Source organism: Cervus elaphus, chromosome 19, assembly GCF_910594005.1.
Source record: "Cervus elaphus chromosome 19, mCerEla1.1, whole genome shotgun sequence".
NCBI lineage: Eukaryota > Metazoa > Chordata > Mammalia > Artiodactyla > Cervidae > Cervus > Cervus elaphus.
The window spans coordinates 78570652-78591540 of NC_057833.1; the positions used below are offsets into that span (position 1 = coordinate 78570652).

The following is a 20889-nucleotide window of genomic DNA, read 5'->3' on the forward strand; positions in this document are numbered from 1 at the left end:
GCTGATCGAGTATGTTCCCTGAAGGCAAGTAGCCCAACCAGGATGTCAGGGAGGCTATCCAGGGGAAAGGCGCAGGCTGCAAAATGGGTTCCCCAAGCTCTGCTTGACCTCTGCAATCTGGCTTTCAGTGCTCTCTCTGAAGGGGAAAAGACCAGCTCTTCTCTTTCACCTGAAAGCAAATCACTGGCTGATGTATACCCTGGACATATATGACAGCCCCTCAGAAAAGTGGCCAAATGTTCCAGCAAATAAACCAGCTCCTGCAAAGTTAAAAAGGGTAATAAAATAGCAAAGCCTACTAGGGAATTTTGTTCAGAAACCCTGTGACTTCTATAGAGAATTAAGAAAATAATGAACTTTCAAATTTTATGATTTCATGTCCTTTATGACCACAGACCTCTTTCCGTGTTCTCTTTTTTAAGCATGAATCCTTTTCATAAGAGTTAGAAAGTAAATGTATAACATCTTTCTTCCTTAAGCTCAGAATAAAGTCTGGGGAAATTGAATGTTTCAGGATTCAGCCTGTGAGTATGTGATAAGGATTCATGGAGAGAAGCCTTTTAACTCAAAACAAAATCTGTTTGCAGCTATTGTTCAGCTGACATAAAGTATCTGGTTACTGGGCATGTTGCATAATGCATGATAGTGTAAACCAACCATTTTAAGTTCTGACACTGAATTCCTTGATAAGGAGGAAGACTGAAGTAATTTGTTAAATTTTTTTTAGAAATCCTCTGAAACAATGCTTCTCAAGGCTGAATGATTCAACACTTTAGAACTGAGATGCTGCTGAGGGTTGTGTGTGTGTGTTCATGCTGATAAGAATTCTGGAAGGAAACAGGAAAAAACCATGTCATGTCCTCTTTAAGAGCTAGAAAAGCTGTCAGAAGAATTAAGATTAAACCTCATGAGAGTCTGTGGGTGTGGAAAGTCACCAGCTACCTAATATTAACATAGCTTGCAACAGAACGCTGTTGCTAGAAATAGGACAGTCACATCACTACCACTAAGCAATTTGCATCCGGCAGACCAGCCCCTGGATTCCTCCTGGCTCCTGCTGCCCTCTGGGTATTGCATTTCTGGAAGCTTTCAGGCGGCCTTGGGACGCGGCTGCCTGCTTTCACCATGAATTCTACCTGAAAGAGGAAGCAGCAAGGAGAAGAACACCTGCTTTGTTTGCAGGAAAGTGGTCAAGCTACAAGCAAATCTCTAGGCATCTGAGGAATTGTGCAGCAGCTTCTAGATTTCATGCGGTTGCTGACAGGGAGGGGCACATAAGGATCTTCGTGCTCTCCTCACCATGGATAATCTGATGCCTCAGTCAAGATTCTCTTATTTCAAAAAATATCCTCTCCATGCAATTAGAAAATATTTATCGATGCTGAGAAACCAAAAAGAGGAAGAACAGGTACCATTTTTTAAATTTTACCTTTAAGGTTAATGGGGGTTTGCTTCTGTGTGTTGCTTTTATGTCAATTGGTGATTTAGTTTCTGCTTATTTACCTGTTTGTAGGCACAAGTCGGCATTTGCTTTCAGCTGTTCAGACTTGGCAGAGGAGCAAACAGGCATGTGGGGGATTTATTTGATCTTGGAACATTTGGATCCCGAGATTAAGCTTCAGTTCTGTAATAAAACCTTGTGCTTTCCTTTTTTCAGACTAGCTAGGCTAAACTACTGAGTTAAAATTGTGTGGATTCCTTGATAATTTTCTAGGGCCTCAAATACAAATTTTAAAACTGTTAATATCTTGACAGACAATAATATCAGGCCCCAGAAATATACTTGGCTTTTTGTACATATTTATGTCTAGATTAATATCACCAGGATTTGCCAAACAAAGAAACATTTTGTAGACTGTAAATATGATAACCTTAGACAGATCACTAATTGTAAGGATCTTTCAGAGTAATTAGTCACTTTTTTTGGTGGAAGTTAGGGGACAGAGCACTGCTGATTTTAGTCTTTTTAGCCAATTGAAAGTACTTCCAGCAGTAGATTCTAGCAAGTGGGAGTTTAAATATAAAAAAACAAACAAAAAAAACCTGCTAAAATGTTTGATCATTACTTTTTAAAAACCATGCATTCATTTTACTGTTTTGAGATTTATATCATTCTATCCCTTATAATCTATGAAAAGGCATTTCCTAAAACTACTTTTCTGAATCATACCAAACTGTAAGAAGAAATAGCTGTGTTTGATCCACTTGAATCTAGTTTAGGAAAAAATATGGTAGTGGTAAAGGACAAATGTGTAGCCACATCGAAGACCCAAAAAGTCATAAATTGTGTGTGTATCATGCTAGTAACTAGAACTGCAAAACCTCATGGGAAACAGGAGCAGTGTCCTGTATTTGAACAAGATGCCCTACTTAATAAAACACTTCCAAGAAGAGAAAGCAAAGGTCAGCAGACAGAAAATCCTCTAATGACAGGTTTCCCCAAAAGTCAATGCATAATTCAGAAAAATAAGAATTATTATTACTCTTTGAGGGGAAACTGCTCTTATGCGGTTCCTTTGATGATTTTACAAATGCTGGAAATTCAGACTGTGCTAACTAAAGGGGTTAGGCTGGTCTAGATTATCTTTTATTTAGGCAAGTTGTTGGCATTACAAGGAGATCTCTTGGTTTCCAAGTCTCAGTATATGCTTGCTTTTTAAGTGGAAAGCCAGAGACACAAGTGCTGTTTCTGGGTTGGCCACATTGGCTAAGTCCACACCCACAGCCTTCTTCAGGCCTCATGAAGGGGGGAGGGGAGGGAGAGGAGGCTAAAAGGATGGGGCTGGAACTGTGAAATGTGGATTAGGTAATTGCCCCTCCCTTTTCTCAGTATTTGTCAGTTTTCAGAGATGTGGCTATATTGCTTATACATTTAATTTTTTTAAGTTTATTTTTTAAATGTTACAAAATGCATTTAAAGGACTATTAGAATTTAATAGGATCCTCTGTCTTGGGCTGAGTGGACGGTCCCCTCCCCAGATGACCACCATTTGGGATGACCTGGAATAGCGATGAGCAGTGCGCTGATTTAACTCATTATGTAAACTAATGGAGACAGTAAGAAAAATAACATATTCAGTTCCTTTCTGAGACCAATTAACAGCTCTGCAGCAAAAGGCTCACAGAATTAGAGAAATGAGGTCAAAGTCAGTCATGGCTAACTTTGGAAAGCTCATTGGAAAGTTAGAAAGGAGGTTGGTAATATGTATAGTTTTAGAACCTGCATTAGCTATCTCTAATCCTTATATTCCCATAGAATGAATCCTCAATACAAAGGTGAGGGACTTTCAGACTGTAAGAGGCCTTGCCCAAAGGCCACCAGCCAGCAAGTGCTGAAGGCAAATTGGAACTCGGGTCTGCTTGGCTTTGAACTGGATCCATTTTCCCATGCTTGATCTCTTCACGATCTAGCGACAGCAACACAGCTTACACTGGCCTGAGGTGGCTTCATCAACTTGAATCTCTTCTTCCATGTATCCTACAGATGAGGGATCAGAAAATAGAGGATGACTAATAGATAAGAACTTGGGGGATGACCTGGTGCCTGCCTGTCTCTTGAACAGAAAGACTTCTTTCTGAACAAGAAATAAGATCTAAGAGCTAACCTGACATGTCTTGCCTATTTAATGGTAAATTTGCTTAGGAGAAGGAGAGTGATCTTGGGGGCCAGAGGACACGTACAATAACTATAAATAAATATGCTTTTTGGAATTAGACCCTTGAACTAGTGTAATATCATCTTCCAACAAAATTAACACACATAATTTTTTTTGCTATCTCTCCATATTCTTGTTATCTGAAAAAGCAACCATGTTACCAATGATGTCCTCATACATAAATACGAACACAAATGTTGACCTAGCAAGGACTGACCGTCGCGCTAACAGAAGCTCTGCTTTGTCATCTTGTTTTGTGGAATTCTTTTGATGACTAGGCAAGTTTTTCATATATATTGTGTGTGGAGCATTTTTATAGGTGATGAGGATCAGGTGTAGTATACCCCCTCTGTGATGTTTACAGTCTTAATTAGTAGGAAGAGCTGTTCTCTTTCTATAAGTGTTTATAATATGAGGCAAAAACCATACATTGCTATCATAGCAAGTATTTTGTGGCTCAAGACCTGCCCTGAGTAGTTTGTTTAAAATGAGAAGGATGGTCTTTGGGGGTCAGGGGTTATGCACTGTATCTATACTGTGGTTACAGATTAGAACCGGATTTTGCTTTGAAGGCTGTTCTAAAGTTTCTCTTCAGTGGCTTAGGGAAAGTTTTCCAGTTAAACAGGATCCCTGAAGTCTTATTTCTTGCTTTGTTTCTTAGTAAATATCAACCTCAATAGTGGTTTATTAAATAAATATTTGGACTTAATTTGAACCTTAGAAACTTAGTTCTTCATTTTGGCTCTTATGTCTGCTCTGAATGACAGTATAAAAATTAAGGCATGCCCTCAGATGCCCCCAGAAAGCTATGTTGAGATTTGGAACACTGCATACATAGGGTGTTGTGTTGCTGATGCCGACTTTCCTCTCTGGGTAAAATGATAGAAACTTTACTACAGCCTGGTTTAAGAAATATTAAGAATTTTTAGCTCCTTAAGTAAGTGTATTGGTGTATTTTGATATTATACCAAAGTTATCCATTTTTTAAAAGCCTCTAAAAAAATTCATGAGATGCTATTGGTACTTCAAATGACATCTCAGGGGAAAACTAAAGCCATTTGCCCCTTGTCCTTATGCTTGGGTAGAGAAAAAACTTTAATGCTTTAGAAGCAGGAAGAAAAGATGATCCTTGTAGAATTTAAGGTAGAGGGCAGAGACTCTACCCCATTTCTGCAGAGGGATTTGCATGATTGTATACAAAGCAACACTGATAGCTACATTAAGCAACATTGACAGTTAAATTGCTGTGATAATATGAAGTTGAACCTTAATATTTGGGACTATTAAATATGACATTAAAAGTCGAACTAGTTTATCATGGCAAATTCAACAGTCTCTATCTGAAGGGAGAAATGTAAAAAGAGAGCTGTTTATTCACCAAATAAAAAGTCTCCAATGGTTTTCTTCATGCCTCAGTCTGTTTGGGCTGCTGTAACAAAATATCATACACTTATAAACAGCAGAAGTTTATTTCTCACAGTTCTGGAGGCTGAAAGTACAAGATCCAGGTGCCAGCCAATCTGGTATCTGGTGAGACCCGCTTCCCGCGTTCAGATGCTGACTTCTAGGCTGTGTCCTCACATAGCAGAAAGAGAGGAGGGAGCTTTCCAGCTTCTCTTTTATAAGGTCACTAACACCATTCACGTGGGCTCTTTTCTCATGACCTGTCACCTACCAAAGGCCCCTCTCCTAATGCTATCACACTGGGGTTAGGATTTCAGCATACAGACTTGGGGGACACAAACAAGTGTGTCTGCAGCACTTCATAGCCTGTAAACACCCAAAGACTGGAGTTGATGGCTTGTATGAAGATGAATGTTCTTCCAGTCATGACACACACTCTCATACTCTGTCTCTCTCCCAAACCTGTCTTCTCTGAGAGAATGTACCACCATCCATCCTGCTGCTCAGGCAGAGACCCAGGAGTCATCTCCAGCACTTCCTGCTCCCTCAGTCAATATCTAATTTATCAGCAAATCCTTTCAGTTTTATCCCCACGTATGCCCCCAATTATTCAATCTACTTCTCCCTCTTGCCACCCTAGCCCAGGAGGCCAGCTCCCTTGTCTGAAATATTGCGACAGCCATCTCATTGGTCTCCCTCCAGCCACTGCTTTCCTGTCTAATGTGTTCTCACTGCAGTTAGGGGGTCTTCCAGGGACAAACTGACCTTGAAACTCCCAGCCTCAGCACGCTGCCAGCCCGCATGCGCTCTCCTGCTATATGCCTTCCTTTGTTCTCTGCACCCCAACTCCTGTCTCCTTCTCTTCTCTCTGCATCCCTGTCGCGTCCTGGTTAGGCCTTTGTCCCAACTGTCACTCACGATCCTCCCATAGCTAATACCTACTCTTCCTTCAGGTGTTAATTCAATATGAGGTCCCCGAGGGCAGCCTTTTCTGACTATCTTACCTTGTCCCCTCTCCTCAGCATGTATCACTTGGGAGGCACCTTATAACTCTCTGTTGCTGTGCTCATCCCAGTAGCAACTGAGCACCTATTTTGGGGGCCACTTGCTTCCCAGTATGTCCTGGAGGGCAAATAAAGTGCCTGTTGCATGGAAGGCACTAAGAACTCATTTGTGGAATTGGTTCTCAGGGGCTGGGTGGTGAGGGTGGCAGTGGGGAGGGGTCTAGGCAGATAATGAACGCTATTCTGTGGTGTTTTGAAGGAATCCTGAATGTTAGGCTCCATGAGGAAGAAATTTAAGGGGTGATTGTTATGTGTATGTACTTGTTCCTTGTGTGTTTCACAAGACACATATAGCCAATTTGTGGAGAAAAGTGGAGGTGGTATTTGGGAGGTCCCAGAGAAAATAACCATAACTAATGAGCAGAACTGTAGGGAGAGTTGGGATACAATAATAAGGATGAACTTTCTAAAAAGTGAGGCAAAACAATGGGCCACCTTTTGTGGAGGGCAGGGTATGTGACTCTCTTTGAGAGATGGTGTAGTGATGGTTTCTGCATCATGAAAGAGAAGATTGAATGATACATGAGGCCCATTTCAGTCCCAATATTCTGATGCAGTGAATAGAAAGATGATTCAGACCCCTTAGGAACAAAGGTGACTTATGCAAAATGCTGGAATCCAGTATTGCCGGGAGAAATATCAATAACCTCAGATATGCAGATGATACTACCCTAATGGCAGAAAGCAAAGAGGAACTAAAGAACCTTTTGATGAAGGTGAAAAGAGGAGAGTGAAAAAGCTGGCCTAAAATTCAACATTTAAAAAACCTAGATCATGGCATCTGGTCCCATCACTTCATGGCAAATAGATGGGAAAAATGGAAACAGTGGCAGACTTTATTCTCTTGGACTCCAAAACCACTGCAGATGGTGACTGCAGCCATGAAGTTAAAAAACCCTTGTTCCTTGGAAGAAAATCTATAACAAACCTAGATAGCATATTAAAAAGCAGGGACCTTTGCCAACAAAGGTCCAAATTGTCCAAGCTATGGTTTTTCCAGTACTTGTGTATGGATGTGAGAGTCGGTCCATAAAGAAGGCTGAGTACTGAAGAATTGATGCTTTCCAACTGTGTTACTGGAGAAGACTCTTGAGAGTCCTTTGGACAGCAAGGAGCTCAAACCAGTCAATCCTAAAGGAAAACAACTCTGAATATTCATTGGAAGGACTAATGCTGAAGCTGAAGCTCCAATACTTTGGCCACCTGATATGGAGAGCCAGCTCATTGGAAAAGATCCTGATGTTGGGAAAGACAGAAGGCAGGAGGAGAAGAGGGCGACAGAGGATGAGATGGTTGGATGGCATCACTGACTCAATGGACATGAGTTTGGGCAGAATCCAGGAGATAGTGGAGGACAGGGAAGCCTGGCGTGCTGCAGTCCATGGGGCTGCAAAGGGTTGGACACAACTGAGCGACTGAACAGCAGCAAGGAACAAAGAAGACGCAGGTGCACAAGCTAGAGTTCATTTGTTTAACTCAGTGGTGAATACTGCACAGTCTGAGCATGTCACTCTATAATCAAAAGCTGAAGAAAACAGAATCCAACATCTTTGGAGACTCAGCGTGTAATCCTCCATTAAGGAAGAATATATAGCTACATCCAGAAAACACCTCAGGTGAAAAGCTTATGCACCAGTGACTAGCTTTTCTGAGCCTGATCCACCACTGAACTACCTGCACCCATAGTTTTACAGGTTTTGTAACCTCTTCAGTATAAATATAAATAACTAAGTAGAGTTCTGCAGTTGTTGATGAATGGGTACATGGACAAATTTTAGGTTATTGTGTGACATTTTAACCACTTTCCCCTCTTGATATCAAGCCTCTTTTACCTTCCTTTTTTTCTGCATTTAGTGCTGACAATCAGTTGCTTATTATGGTCTCTTTGGAAGGTGATCCCCTCTTCTTGTCCATATTGTCATAGCTGTGAAGTTTTAGACACGCCTGGGAGACACCTGGACCCTGAGTTAACTTCTGAGCTACTTCTAATCTTGTTATCTGCTTCTAAACTTTCCTAATCTACTGTGCTCAGATGTCTTTGAACCACAGGATGAAATGGATAAACACAAAATCCTTTGCCTTTGAAAAAAATCACATTAACTCAAATATGAAACCCTTTTTTTAAAAACTACAATGTAGCTTTTTTATGCAGATTCCTAAATTTGCTATCCTATCCCACTTCTCAGACAGTCTGTAACATTTTATTTGCTAACTTTTGTTCAGAATGGAAGATGACATATTTCCTCACCTTGTACAAATAGTTTCATGCCTTAGTAGAAAAAGAAATGAGCTTCCCACATATGTTGTACTGCTCATAGTGTGCTGTGAAGAGAGCAGGAAAAATGTTGAAATTATCTCTTTCCTGTGCATCCTGAAGGTAGCATATTAGTAAGATTATCTCGAGAAATATAACTTGGATTTTTCATTCAGGAATAAGGAATTTAGGGATGTTCCTGGTGGTCCAGTGGCTAAGATTCCAGGTTTCTACTGCAGGGGGTCCAGGTTCCATGCCTGGTCAAGGAACTAAGATTTCCCTGTGGTACAGCCAAAAAGTTAAAAAAACATAAAATAATAGGAAATTTAAAATTTTTACTAAATGTCTTATGTGCCAGGCACTTAGCAATATCCTTTATATGTGTTGTCATTTAATCTTCATGATAACCTTATAAAATTGGTGGTATTATCCCCACTTTATGAGTGAGAAAACTGAGGTTTCAAGAGGTGAGGTTAGGGTTAGCATATAGCTTGCCACATAGCTTACACATGATGGCAATAAGATTTCAGCTCAGGTTTGCCTGTTTGACTCCACAGTCTGGTTCTCTGCCTCATACTGAGATACCTCCATCAGTAAGGGCCCTTTCTTCCCTTCTTTCCCTTGTCTCTTCCTTTCTTTTCGTCCTTTTCCCCCTGGTGTTTTCTCTCATTAATTGAGAATAAAGGAGTTAAAAATACAACTATTATAAACTACTGTGTAGGAAAGACACATTAAATCCCTTTAGGTAGAGATCTATGTTTTTGAAAGGTTTGAAGGTTAGTCAATTTGGGAAGACTTTTTTTAAGAAAAAGAATACAAAATTATAGTATTAAATTGGATACAAAGTGAAGACTTAGAATGGAACAAGAAACCTCAGTGAATTACAGATCTGGGTGACAAATACAAGAAACATCACAAAACCTAAAAAAAATATGCATTTTTGCTAATTCATGGATTCTAAGGTGTTTTGTTCCTACATTTTTGGATTACAGAGTCTTTGATCAGCACTTCATGTGAAAATGATTTTCTAGTATTTTCTAAAGAGATCATCAAAAGAGAATTCAGATACTCCTAGCGTGGCTAATTTATATTTGGTTTTTATTAGAATCTAGAAAAGTCCTAGTGACTAGTTTCTGGCTCTGTTTCTCTTCTACCACCCACACACTTCGGGTGCTGGGTGCCACTGGACACACTTACGTAAAGATTTCAGGTCTTGTGATTTAGGATTATAGGTAGTGGGAATATTCCTAGACGTCCCACCAGGACAGCTAGCAATGACAACCATACACAGACATGACTACAAACCACATTTATATGCTATCTAAATGTCTCCTCATCTCAACTTCCTTTAAACCAGGTTCAGAATTTTGCCCTTGGCTGCTCCAGTGCTATGATAGGAGACATGTGAAGGGAGAAAAGTCAGCAAAAAGAGTGGTCTAAAGTCATTTGGGGAGAAGGCAATGGCACCCCGCTCCAGTACTCTTGCCTGGAAAATCCCATGGACGGAGGAGCCTGGTTGGCTGCAGTCCATGGGGTTGCTAAGAGTCGGACACAACTGAACGTCTTCACTTTGACTTTTCACTTTCATGCTTTGGAGAAGGAAATGGCAACCCACTCCAGTGTTCTTGCCTGGAGAATCCCAGGGATGCGGGAGCCTGGTGGGTTGCCATCTATGGGGTCGCACAGAGTCGGACACAACTGAAACGACTTAGCAGCAGCAGCAAAGTCATTTGCAGTTAAATTATCTTTTGTAAATTTTACCAAACCATGAGACCTAGCATCTCTTTTAGGACCTTAAAAGGTGCATCTGCAAGTGAGGGGTCCTCAAACTTAATTTTTTCCTTGGTTTCCAAGAAAATCCAGCTCTGGAAGGATGGTATAACAAACAGGCAAAAGACAAAAAAGTGTTTTGCTACAATATGCAAGAGTACATACCATAGGGTGGCTACCAAAGTAATGAGTGAGGTCCTGTTCTGAACAGCCTGAGCTCCCAAAACCATTGAATGAGGCAAAGGATATTCTTTCAGTGTATTGGTACTGTAGTAAATAGTACCTTGGAGATGAAGATGTTCTGGTACTGCTCAAACTCAAAGATTTCCTCACCCCCACCCCAATTTATATTCGCAAAAGACATTATTTGTAATGGGGTTATTTGCAAATGCAATAGATCTCAAAACTCCCAAATTGGTCTAATTAATATTAAATATACCATTTGCTATCCTTCCAAGCAGGCCAGTTAATACACATAGAGAAAGAACATGTTATTGTTGTTAAAGATGACTCAGTAGAAAAATTATAGTAAAAAGAAAGCCTTTAAGATTTCATTGAGATGTAATCAAGCTTTTGTAAACTCACTGTTATATGCAATTATAACATAGTTACTCTAATTTATGTCTGGATAAAATCACCTTTATGTTGGGTCTCTTTATTGAATTGTTCTCACTGGTAATGTGTTTGAACACCTAGCTTTCTTGGATATGTTTTCCTTTCAGTGGAAACTCTTGACTCATCCTACTCTTTTTCCTTTGTTTTAAATGAGTAACTGTTCTTATAATTGTGTCCTGTACCATTAGGCTTATTATAATATTTACCACTATACTAGAGTATGGCCTATAAGTACACCTTAAAATAAGTCTATTATTTTTTTTTTACTGCTAATATAATATTTGATTTTATCAGGATGATTTTGGTAATCCATTGTGAACAATATTATTAATAGATCATATTACTGAAGTATTTCGGTCTTATATAACAAGTACATAGTTTATAATCAAATTGTTTCAAGTGTTTCATGAGTGTAAAATCCTATTTCACCAAAGCTGAAAAATTACACTTTTGTTCTGTACCCACCATATAATTTCTGTATAATGTACTTAAATTTTTTTTTTTATAACCTCTGAAGTGCTACATAGTTTTTTGTAGCTGTTGTTTTGTTTTTGAGGGATGAAACTATTTCTCTGACGAACACACCATTTCAAGAGTAATGGCATTTTTTATATATGAAGCTTCCCCCGCTTCTTTCATTTAACTGGTGGTGCTAAAGCCTGATATACCTGGTCAAAGAAGCATTGTTCCGGAGGTCTTCAAACCTGAAATAGGAGAACAAAGGCTGACTTCATAGCTGAGAACCCAACCGTAACTCCACCCCATTGCACTGCACTTTTGTTTTCTTCGGTGTGAAAGTTCCATCACTATACAGATGTGATGCTCAGTGTTACTGAAGAGGGGAGAATAATCTCTTCATGATCTTAGTGCCCCTTAGTCTTTTAAAATAACTGGTCTTAAGCCAACAGATAACTACTCAAAGTTCAAGGCTGTATATGATTTAAGAATGCTGGAGGAGGTTTGCATATTTCCCTGGTGGTCTAGTGGCTAAGATTTTGAGCTTCTACTGCAGGGGGCTCCGTCTTGATCCCTAGTCGGGGTACTAAGGTCCTGCATGCCACATGGCCAAAAAAAAATAAAGGAATGCTGGAGGAGGTTTAAAATTTGGATATACATTCTCAGCTGTTCTTTGGAATTGAGGACGTTTTACACAAAAGTTTTATATTTCTTGTATATCAGTGCTTAAACCTGAAGTACTATACTATAGACTGCAGGGCCCTACCCGCATAGTTGCTAATTCAGTGGGTCTGAGGTAGAGCCCAAAATTTGCATTTCTGAAAAGTTCTAAGATGACAAAGACCATAGTTTGAGAACTACTGATACAGATCATTTGATGATATGTATTTCCAAAATCAAGGTTGACAAGGCTTGCTCCACTTTTTCAAGAACAGCACATGTGCCCTTTAGAAGATGGAGAGTCACTGCTAAAGCCAGGGGGATGGTGATGGTGACTTATAGCTTCACAGGTTCCTGTTGAACATTCCCAGCTACAGTTGTCCCAACCCTACTAGTATGATACACTACTTTAATGCAAGAAATCATTAAACAGTGTCTTCGTCTCATTCTTATAAGAATATAACTGAAAACACATTTTATCTATAGTTCTTTTGTAGCTGTTTACTGACTGAACTGATACAGCAACTGACAACTTTAATTGTTAGTTTAAATTGCAGAATATAGAAAAGGTATAATAGTTGTTGTGTCCTCCATGCTATCTAAAGTCATTATGAGGTCTTAGCATTTAAAAATACATCTCTCAGTTTTTTCCTTGCCCCTACTCTGGTAAATATGTAAATATAATTATAAACACTAAGAACAAAGGAACATTTTACAAGTTGGAAAGATGAAATTAGTATTCCCTATACTATTTTGAACTGTAGTGTTGGCAAAGACTCTTGAGAGTCCCTTGGACGGCAAGGAGATCCAACCAGTCCATCCTAAAGGAGATCAGTCCTGGGTGTTCATTGGAAGGACTGATGCTGAAGCTGAAACTCCAGTACTTTGGCCACCTCATGAGAAGAGTTGACTCATTGGAAAATACCCTGATGCTGGGAGGGATTGAGGGCAGGAGGAAAAGGGGACGACAGGGGATGAGATGGCTGGATGGCATCACCGACTCGATGGACATGAGATTGAGTAAACTCCTGGAGTTGGTGATGGACAGGAAGGCCTGGTGTACTGCGATTCATGGGGTCGCAAAGAGTCAGACATGACTGAGCGACTGAACTGAACTGAATACTATTTAGTGTCTCTTGTTTAGATCCTTAGAACACACGCTTAAAATGTATTCTGTTGATTTTCCAATAAAGCATGTTAATGAACATGTCTCAATTACTTATTGAATAACCTCTCTAAAATGCCTATCTGTGATTATTTACTTATAAGATAACATTCTCATTTTAACAGTAATTTTCAACTCTGAGAAAATAAATCCAAGGAATTCTAAAACATCTTCTGCTTGGAGCATGATTTTCCCACTGATGATGTTGTAGGTTAAATAAGAACAAATGAATAAATGTAGACAATGACCAAGAATGTTCTAGAATCAAGTCCCTATTAATTAATGCATTTTTGAATGTCACCAAATGAGCTATGAAAGTGAAAGTGTTAGCCACCCAGTCATGTCCGACTCTTTGCAACCCCATGGACTGTACTCTGCCAGGCTCCTCTGTTCATGGGGATTCTCCAGACAAGAATACTGGAGTGGGTTGCCATGCCCTTCTGCAGGGGATCTTCCCAACCTAGGGATCGAATCTGAGTCTCCTGCATTTCAGGCAGATTCTTTACCTTCTGAGCCACCATGGAAGTGCCTGGTGCAGATATTCTAGACTCAGGAATAATGGGCTTGAAAGATGCCAATAATTGAATGAAACAAAATGATAAACTATAAAAGATAATTCAGTAAAGAGGATACCTTCTTCTGTATTTCTAATGGTCACTGTGGAATTTTTAAGGAAATTGAAGCCAAGATGGATATTTGGCTCCTGGCTTTGACATTAAATAGTGAGAAATTCTTTATATAAGGAGCTTCACCTATGAGTCTCAGCCTTGTCAGCTATAAAAAACAATAGAGCTAGTCAGCTAACATCATAGGGTTGTGAGGATTAAATTTAATTACGTACATGGAAGTGTTATGCCGACTGAAAAACACTAAACAGATGTGTAGTTTTGGTGGCTGTTCAGTGAAAATTGATTCTCATTTTCTTAAAAGTAATGTAAATTCTCTAATCAAATGTGCAATGTTGGCATCTTTACCTTAGCAGCACTTTTCCAGGATTCAAATGAGCAGTTTAATCATGTAAATTAGTTCAGTTCAGTTCAGTTGCTCAGTTGTATCCAACTCTTTGCAACCCCATGGACAGTAGCACACCAGGCTTCCCTGTCCACCACCAACTCCCAGAGTCTAATCAAACCCAGGTCCATAGAGTCGGTGATGCCATCCAACCATCTCATCCTCTGCCCTCCCCTTCTTCTCATGCCTTCAATCTTTCCCAGCATCAGGGTCTTTTCAAACGAGTCAGTTCTTAGCATCAGATGGCCAAAGTGTTGGAGTTTCAGCTTCAGCATCAGTTCTTCCAATGAATATTCAGGACTGATTAACTTTAGGATTGACTGGTTGGATCTCCTTGTAGTCCAGGGACTCTCAAGAGTCTTCTCCATCACTACAGTTCAAAAGCATCAATTCTTTGGTGCTCAGCTTTCTTTATAGTCCAACTCTCATATCCATACATGACTAATGGAAAAACCATAGCTTTGACTAGATGGACCTTTGTTGGCAAAGTAATGTCTCTGCTTTTTAATATGCTGTCTAGGTTGGTCATAGCTTTTCTTCCAAGGAGCAAGATCCTTTAAATTTTATGGCTGAAGTCATCATCTGCAGTGATTTTGGAACCCCCCCAAAATAAAGTCTCTCATCATTTCCATTGATTCCCCATCTGTTGGCCATGAAGTGATGGGGCCAGATGCCATGATTTTAGTTTTCTGAATGTTGAGTTTTAGGCCAACTTTTTCACTCTCCTCTTTCACTTTCATCAAGAGGCTCTTTAGTTCTTCTTCGTTTTCTGCCATAAGGGTGGTGTCATCTGAATATCTGAGGTTATTGATATTTCTCCAGGGAATCTTGATTCCAGCTTGTGCTTCATCCAGCCCAGCATTTCTCATGATGTACTCTGTACATAATTTAAATAAGCAGGGTGACAATATACAGCCTTGACATACTCCTTTTCCTATTTGGAACCAGTCTGTTGTTTCATGTCCAGTTCTAACTGTTGCTTCCTGACCTGCATACAGATTTCTCAGGAGGCAGCTCAAATGGTCTGGTATTCCCATCTCTTTGAGAATTCTTCACACTTTGTTGTGATCCACACAGTCAAAGGCTTTGGCACAGTCAATAAAGCAGAAGTAGATATTTTTCTGGAACTCTCTTTTTTTTGTGATGACCCAGTGGATGTTGGCAATTTGATCTCTGGTTCCTCTGCCTTTTCTAAATCCAGCTTGAACATCTGGAAGTTCACAGTTCACGTATTGTTGAAGCCTGACTTGTAGAATGTTGAGCATTACTTTGCTAGCGCATGAAATGAGTGCAATTGTGTGGTAGTTTGAACATTCTTTGGCATTGCCTTTCCTTGGGATTGGAATGAAAACTGATCTTTTCCAGTGCTGTGGCCACTGCTGAGTTTTCCAAATTTGCTGGCATATTGAGTGCAACACTTTCACAGTATCATCTTTTAAGATTTGAAGTAGTTCAACTGGAATTCCATCACCTCTACTAACTTTGTTCATAGTGATGCTTCCTAAGGCCCACTTGACTTTGCATTCCAGGATGTCTGGCTCTAGGTGAGGGATCTCACCCTCGTGGTTATCTGGGTCATGAAGAACTTTTTTATATAGTTCTTCTGTGCATTCTTGCCACTTCTTCTTAGTATGTTTTGCTTCTGTTAGGTACATACCATTTCTGTCCTTTATTGTTCCCATATTTGCATGAAATGTTCTCTTGGTCTTTAATTTTCTTGAAGAGATCTCTACTCTTTCTCATTCTGTTGTTTTCCTCTATTTCTTTGCATTGATCATTTGAGGAACGCTTTCTTATGTCTCCTTGCTGTTCTTTGGAACTCTGCATTCAAATGGGTATATCTTGCCATTTCTCCTTTGCCTGTCGCTTCTTTTCTTTTCTCACCTATTTGTAAGACCTCCTCAGACAACCATTTGGCCTTTTTGCACTTCTTTTTCTTGCGGATGGTCTTGATCACTGCCTCCTCTACCACGTCACGAAGCTCCGTCCATAGTTCTTCAGGCATTCTGTCCTTCAGATCTAATCCCTTGAATCTGTTTGTCACTTCCACTTAATAATCATAAGGGATTTGATTTAGGTCATACCTGAATGGTCTAATGGTTTTCCCCATGTTTTTAACTTTAAGTCTGAATTCTGCAACAAGGAGTTCATGATCTGAGCCACAGTCAGCTCCCCGTCTTATTTTTCCTGACTGTATAGCGCTTCTCCATCTTTGGCTGCAAAGAATATAATCAATCTGATTTCAGTATTGACCATTTGGTGATGTCCATGTGTAGAGTCTTCCCTTGTGTTATTGGAAGAGGGTTTCTTAAACTAGAGGAGAATACAAATAGATTTTTTAAAATGTTACAGCTTTTTGGCTTTTAACTGTATACTTTGAGTCAGAAAATGGAAAAAAGATGATGCCCAAACCTTAAAGTAATAAATGTCTTTTTCAAAATTTTTTTTCAAGTGTGTGAAAAAAAAATGACTGTCATACTTTAAGAAGGTGTAAACCTAATTTTTAACAATTTCTTAGTAGAATCTCTCACTTAGTACTCATTAGTTGAAGAATTAAACAAGAAAAAGTCTATGTTAAGACCCACAACTACATTAAAAAAATAAAAAATTTAAGATATAATGTTTCCAAATATAATGTGCAGCTGCCCAATTTCAAAATGCTCCTAACCAGTAATAAGAAAAAATTCCCAAATCAGTTTCTGCAATCAACAGCTATTTTAAAACTTTCTATGCTAATATGGAAATCTGTTAAAAAAAAAACAGATATCACTCTCTTGTTCAGTGGTTTTTACTTACGTCTTATTCTGTAACTTCCTATTAATTAACACTGCCTTTAGCATTTTAAGTAACTTATTTAACATTTTATCATTTAAATATGTCATATGATATTGAATTTAAAAAAAAAACTTGTATAGGAGCAGCTTAAGCCTTAGACAACTAACTTTTAACCGACTTATTTAAAGTAAAGTATGTTTTCTCATTTAGCTTCCTAGGTGGCACTAGTGGTAAAGAATCCACCTGCCAAAGCAGGAGTTGTAAGAGACATGGGTGTGATCCCTGGTTTGGGAGGATCCTCTGGAGGTGGGCATGGCCACCTACTCCAGTATTCTTGCTTGGAGAATCCCATGGACAGAGGAGCCTGGCAGGCTACAGTCCACAGCGTCACAAAGAGTTGGACAGTACTGAAGCAACTTAGCTTGCACAAGCATCAACTGACTATCTTTTAACTTATGTATATGAGGTAAACTATTTTTTCTCATTTAAGATTCTATCAATTAGGATGCTTCTAGCTCAAAGTAGCTGAAAATGTTTATTATCTTGTAGTAATGCAAGTCTTGTAGTAGGACAGGCTCCAGGGTTGGTTGATTGATAGCTTGATTATGTATTAACGGTCTTGACTTCCTTGGTATTGGCCTTTCCATGAAGAAGAGTGGTAATAAGAAGGCTATAGTACTTCCAAGCATTCAGAATCATGGGGAAAACAGGAAGGCTTGTTAAGTCATTTATTGCTGAGCCCAATCCCCCAAATTTCTGATCCCGTAGGTCTCAGTTCAGTCGCTTAGGCGTGTCCGATTCTTTGCAACCCCATGGACTGCAGCACGCCAGGCCTCCCTGTCCATCACCAACTCCCAGAGTTTACTCAAACTCATGTGCAATGAGTCAGTGATGCCATCCAACCATCTCATTCTCTGTCCTCCCCTTCTACTCCTGCCTTCAATCTTTCCAGCATCAGGGTCTTTTCAAATGAGTCAGTTCTTAGCATTAGGTGGCCAAAGGATTGGAGTTTCAGCTTCAGGATCAGTCCTTCCAATTAATATTCAGGAGTGATTTCCTTTAGGATTGACTGGTTGGATCTCCTTGTGGTCCAAGGGACTCTCAAGAGTCTTCTCCAACACCACAGTTGAAAAGCATCAATTCTTCGGTGCTCAGCTTTCTTTATAGTCCAACTCTCATATCCATACATGACTACTGGAAAAACCATAGCTTTGACTAGATGGACCTTTGTTGGCAAAGTAATGTCTCTGCTTTTTAATATGCTGTCCAGGTTGGTCATAACTTTTCTTCCAAGGAACAAGAGTCTTTTAATTTCATGCCTGCAGTCACCATCTGCAGTAATTTGAGAGCCCCAATATACAAAGTCTGTCACTATTTCCACTGTTTCCCCATCTATTTGCCATGAAGTGATGAGACCATATGCCAAAAATGGTCTTAGTTTTCTGAATATTGAGTTTTAAGCCAACTTTTTCACTCTCCTCTTTCACTTTCATCAAGAGGCTCTTTAGTTCTTCTTCACTTTCTGCCATAAGGGTGGTGTCATCTGCATATCTGAGGTTTTTGGTATTTCTCCCAGCAATCTTGATTCCAGCTTGTGCTTCATCCAGTGCAGCATTTCTCATGATGTACTCTGCAATAAGTTAAATAAGCAGGGTGACAATATACAGCCTTGACATACTCCTTTCCCGATTTGGAACCAGTCTGTTATTCCATGCCCAGTTTTAACTGTTACTTCTTCAGCTGCATACAGATTTCTCAGGAGGCAGGGCAGGTGGTCTGGTACACCCATCTCTTTAAGAATTGTCCACAGTTTGTTGTGATCCACACAAAGGCTTTGGCATAGTCAATAAAGCAGAAGTAGATGTTTTTCTGGAACTCTCTTGCTTTTTTGATGATACAGAGGATGTTGACAATTTGATCTCTGGTTTCTCTGCCTTTTCTAAATCTAGTTTGAACATCTGGAATTTCACGGTTCACGTACTGTTGAAGCCTGGCTTGGAGAATTTTGAGCATTACCAGTAGGTCTGGGTAGGATCTAAAAACCTGCAATTCTTATAACTCAACAAGTGATCCTGAAACTGCTGGTAGGTGGATGTTTGAGGATCACTGTAACACTCATTACAAGATGTACTTTATCATTTGGAGTAGAACAAAGCTCTTTTCACTCTCCTCATAGTGCCTGATGCCATTTCTAATTTGTCAGCTCACTGTTAAATATTTTGTTAGGTTGGTGCAAATGTAATTGCAGTTTCAGACTGTGAATTTTAAATCATTTAAACTAGTATCAAACGCATCTTTATTCATCAAAGTAGGAATAATTACAGTTCACAAATTTCTGCCAGACAAAGTAAGTTTGTTTGTTTCCAGAGCATAGAAACTGTGCTTTGGAATTGACAAACTCTTGGAAAGCATTTTCTGCCTCCTGATGGTTCTGGAAGAATCTTCGCTGCAAGAAGTTGTCAAGGTGCTTGAAGAAGTGGTAGTTGATTGGCAAGAGGTCTGGTGAATATGGCAGATGAGGCCAAACTTCACATCTCAATTCCTTCAACTTTTGAAGCATTGGCTGTGCGATATGCGGTCAGGCTTTGTCATGGAGAATTGGGCACTTTCTGTCGACCAATGCCAGCTGCAGGTGTTGCAGTTTTCAGTGCATCTCATCAATTTGCTGGGCTTCCCTGGGGGCTCAGGTGGTAAAGAATCTGCCTGCAATAAGGAGACTCAGTTTTGAACCCTGGGTCGGGAAGATCCCCGGAGAAGGGAATGGCCACCCAATCCAGTAGTCTTTCTTGGAGAATCCCCATGGACAGAGGAGCCTGGCGGGCTTTGGTCTATGGGGTCACCCAGAGTTGTACATGCCTGAGCAATTAACACTTTCACTTTCCATCAATTTGTTGCGCATACGTCTCCGATATAAGGGTTTCGCCAGGATTCAGAAAGCTGTAGTGGATCAGACGGGCAGCAGACCAACAAAGAGTGACCATGACCTTTTTAGGGTGCATGTTTGGCTTTGGGAAGTGGTTTGAAGTTTCTTCTTGGCCCAACCACTGAGCAATTCATAACCAGTTGCTGTGTAAAATCCACTTTTCATCGCACATCAAGATCTGGTTGAGAAATGGTTCATTGTTGTTGTGTAGATGATTTTTTTGATTTGCAGTCACCTCATGAGGCACCCACTTATCAAGCTTTTTCACCTTTCCAATTTGCTTCAAATACTGAATGACCATAGAATAGTTGACATTGAGTTCTTAGGCAGGTTCTTGTATAGTTGTAAGAGGATCAGCTTTGATGATACTCTCAATTGTTTATTGTCAACTTCCTATTACCCACCGCTGCTGCATTTATCTTCAAGGCTCTTGTCTCCTTTGCAAAAGTTATTGAACCACCACTGCACTGTATGTTCATTAGCAGTTCCTGGGCCAAAGGCACTATTGATGTTGTGAGTTGTCTCTGCTGCTTTACAACCCAGTTTGAACCTGAATAAGAAAATCACTCAAATTTGCTTTTTGTCCAACATCCTTTCCCTAGTCTAAAATAAATATAAAGTAAACAGCAAATAGTAATGAGGAAATGAGCAAAAACAACAACAACGCAAAGTGAGAAATTGCAGTAAAATGATGTATAACAAAACCACATTTATTCAAGAATGTATTTCAATATCAAATGACAAAGTTCAACAATGCAAAACCTCAATTACTCTGCACCAACCTGGTAGAGTGGACCACTGCCCAGTATTCCCAGTAGTTGTGAAGTATGTTTCTTAGAAAATAGTTTGGGTCTCAACTTTTTGAACTGAGGACTGGTAGGATTGGTTCAAGCCACCAGTTTGCACTTCAGTTTACTTGTTCCTGTCTTGTAGAAAGCTCTTTTTCTTTCTAGAATCCACATTTTCCTAATCTCCCAAATAAAGGGGGATAATTTGACAATATTAAATTATTTTAAATACCTTCTGAAAGAGGCTACATGATTATTGTCTTTTATAATGAAAAAAGCAAAAATAAAGTTGTCTGAGCTTATACTGCTAATCTAATTTTCCATCTGATCTTTTTTTTTTTTTGAATA

The 20889-nt window shown here is 39.6% G+C and overlaps 1 protein-coding gene across 1 annotated transcript in view; it reads left to right on the forward strand.

Annotated features, from left to right (window-relative positions):
• Positions 1-1014: 1014 nt before the first annotated feature.
• The window catches only part of ATP2C1 (ATPase secretory pathway Ca2+ transporting 1), a 150624-nt gene continuing 130749 nt past the window's right edge, over positions 1015-20889 (forward strand). The window contains exon 1 of the mRNA XM_043874519.1: positions 1015-1408. Within this exon, the coding sequence (XP_043730454.1) occupies positions 1301-1408 (108 nt within the window). The 5' untranslated portion in view covers positions 1015-1300. The remainder of the gene's footprint in view (positions 1409-20889) is intronic.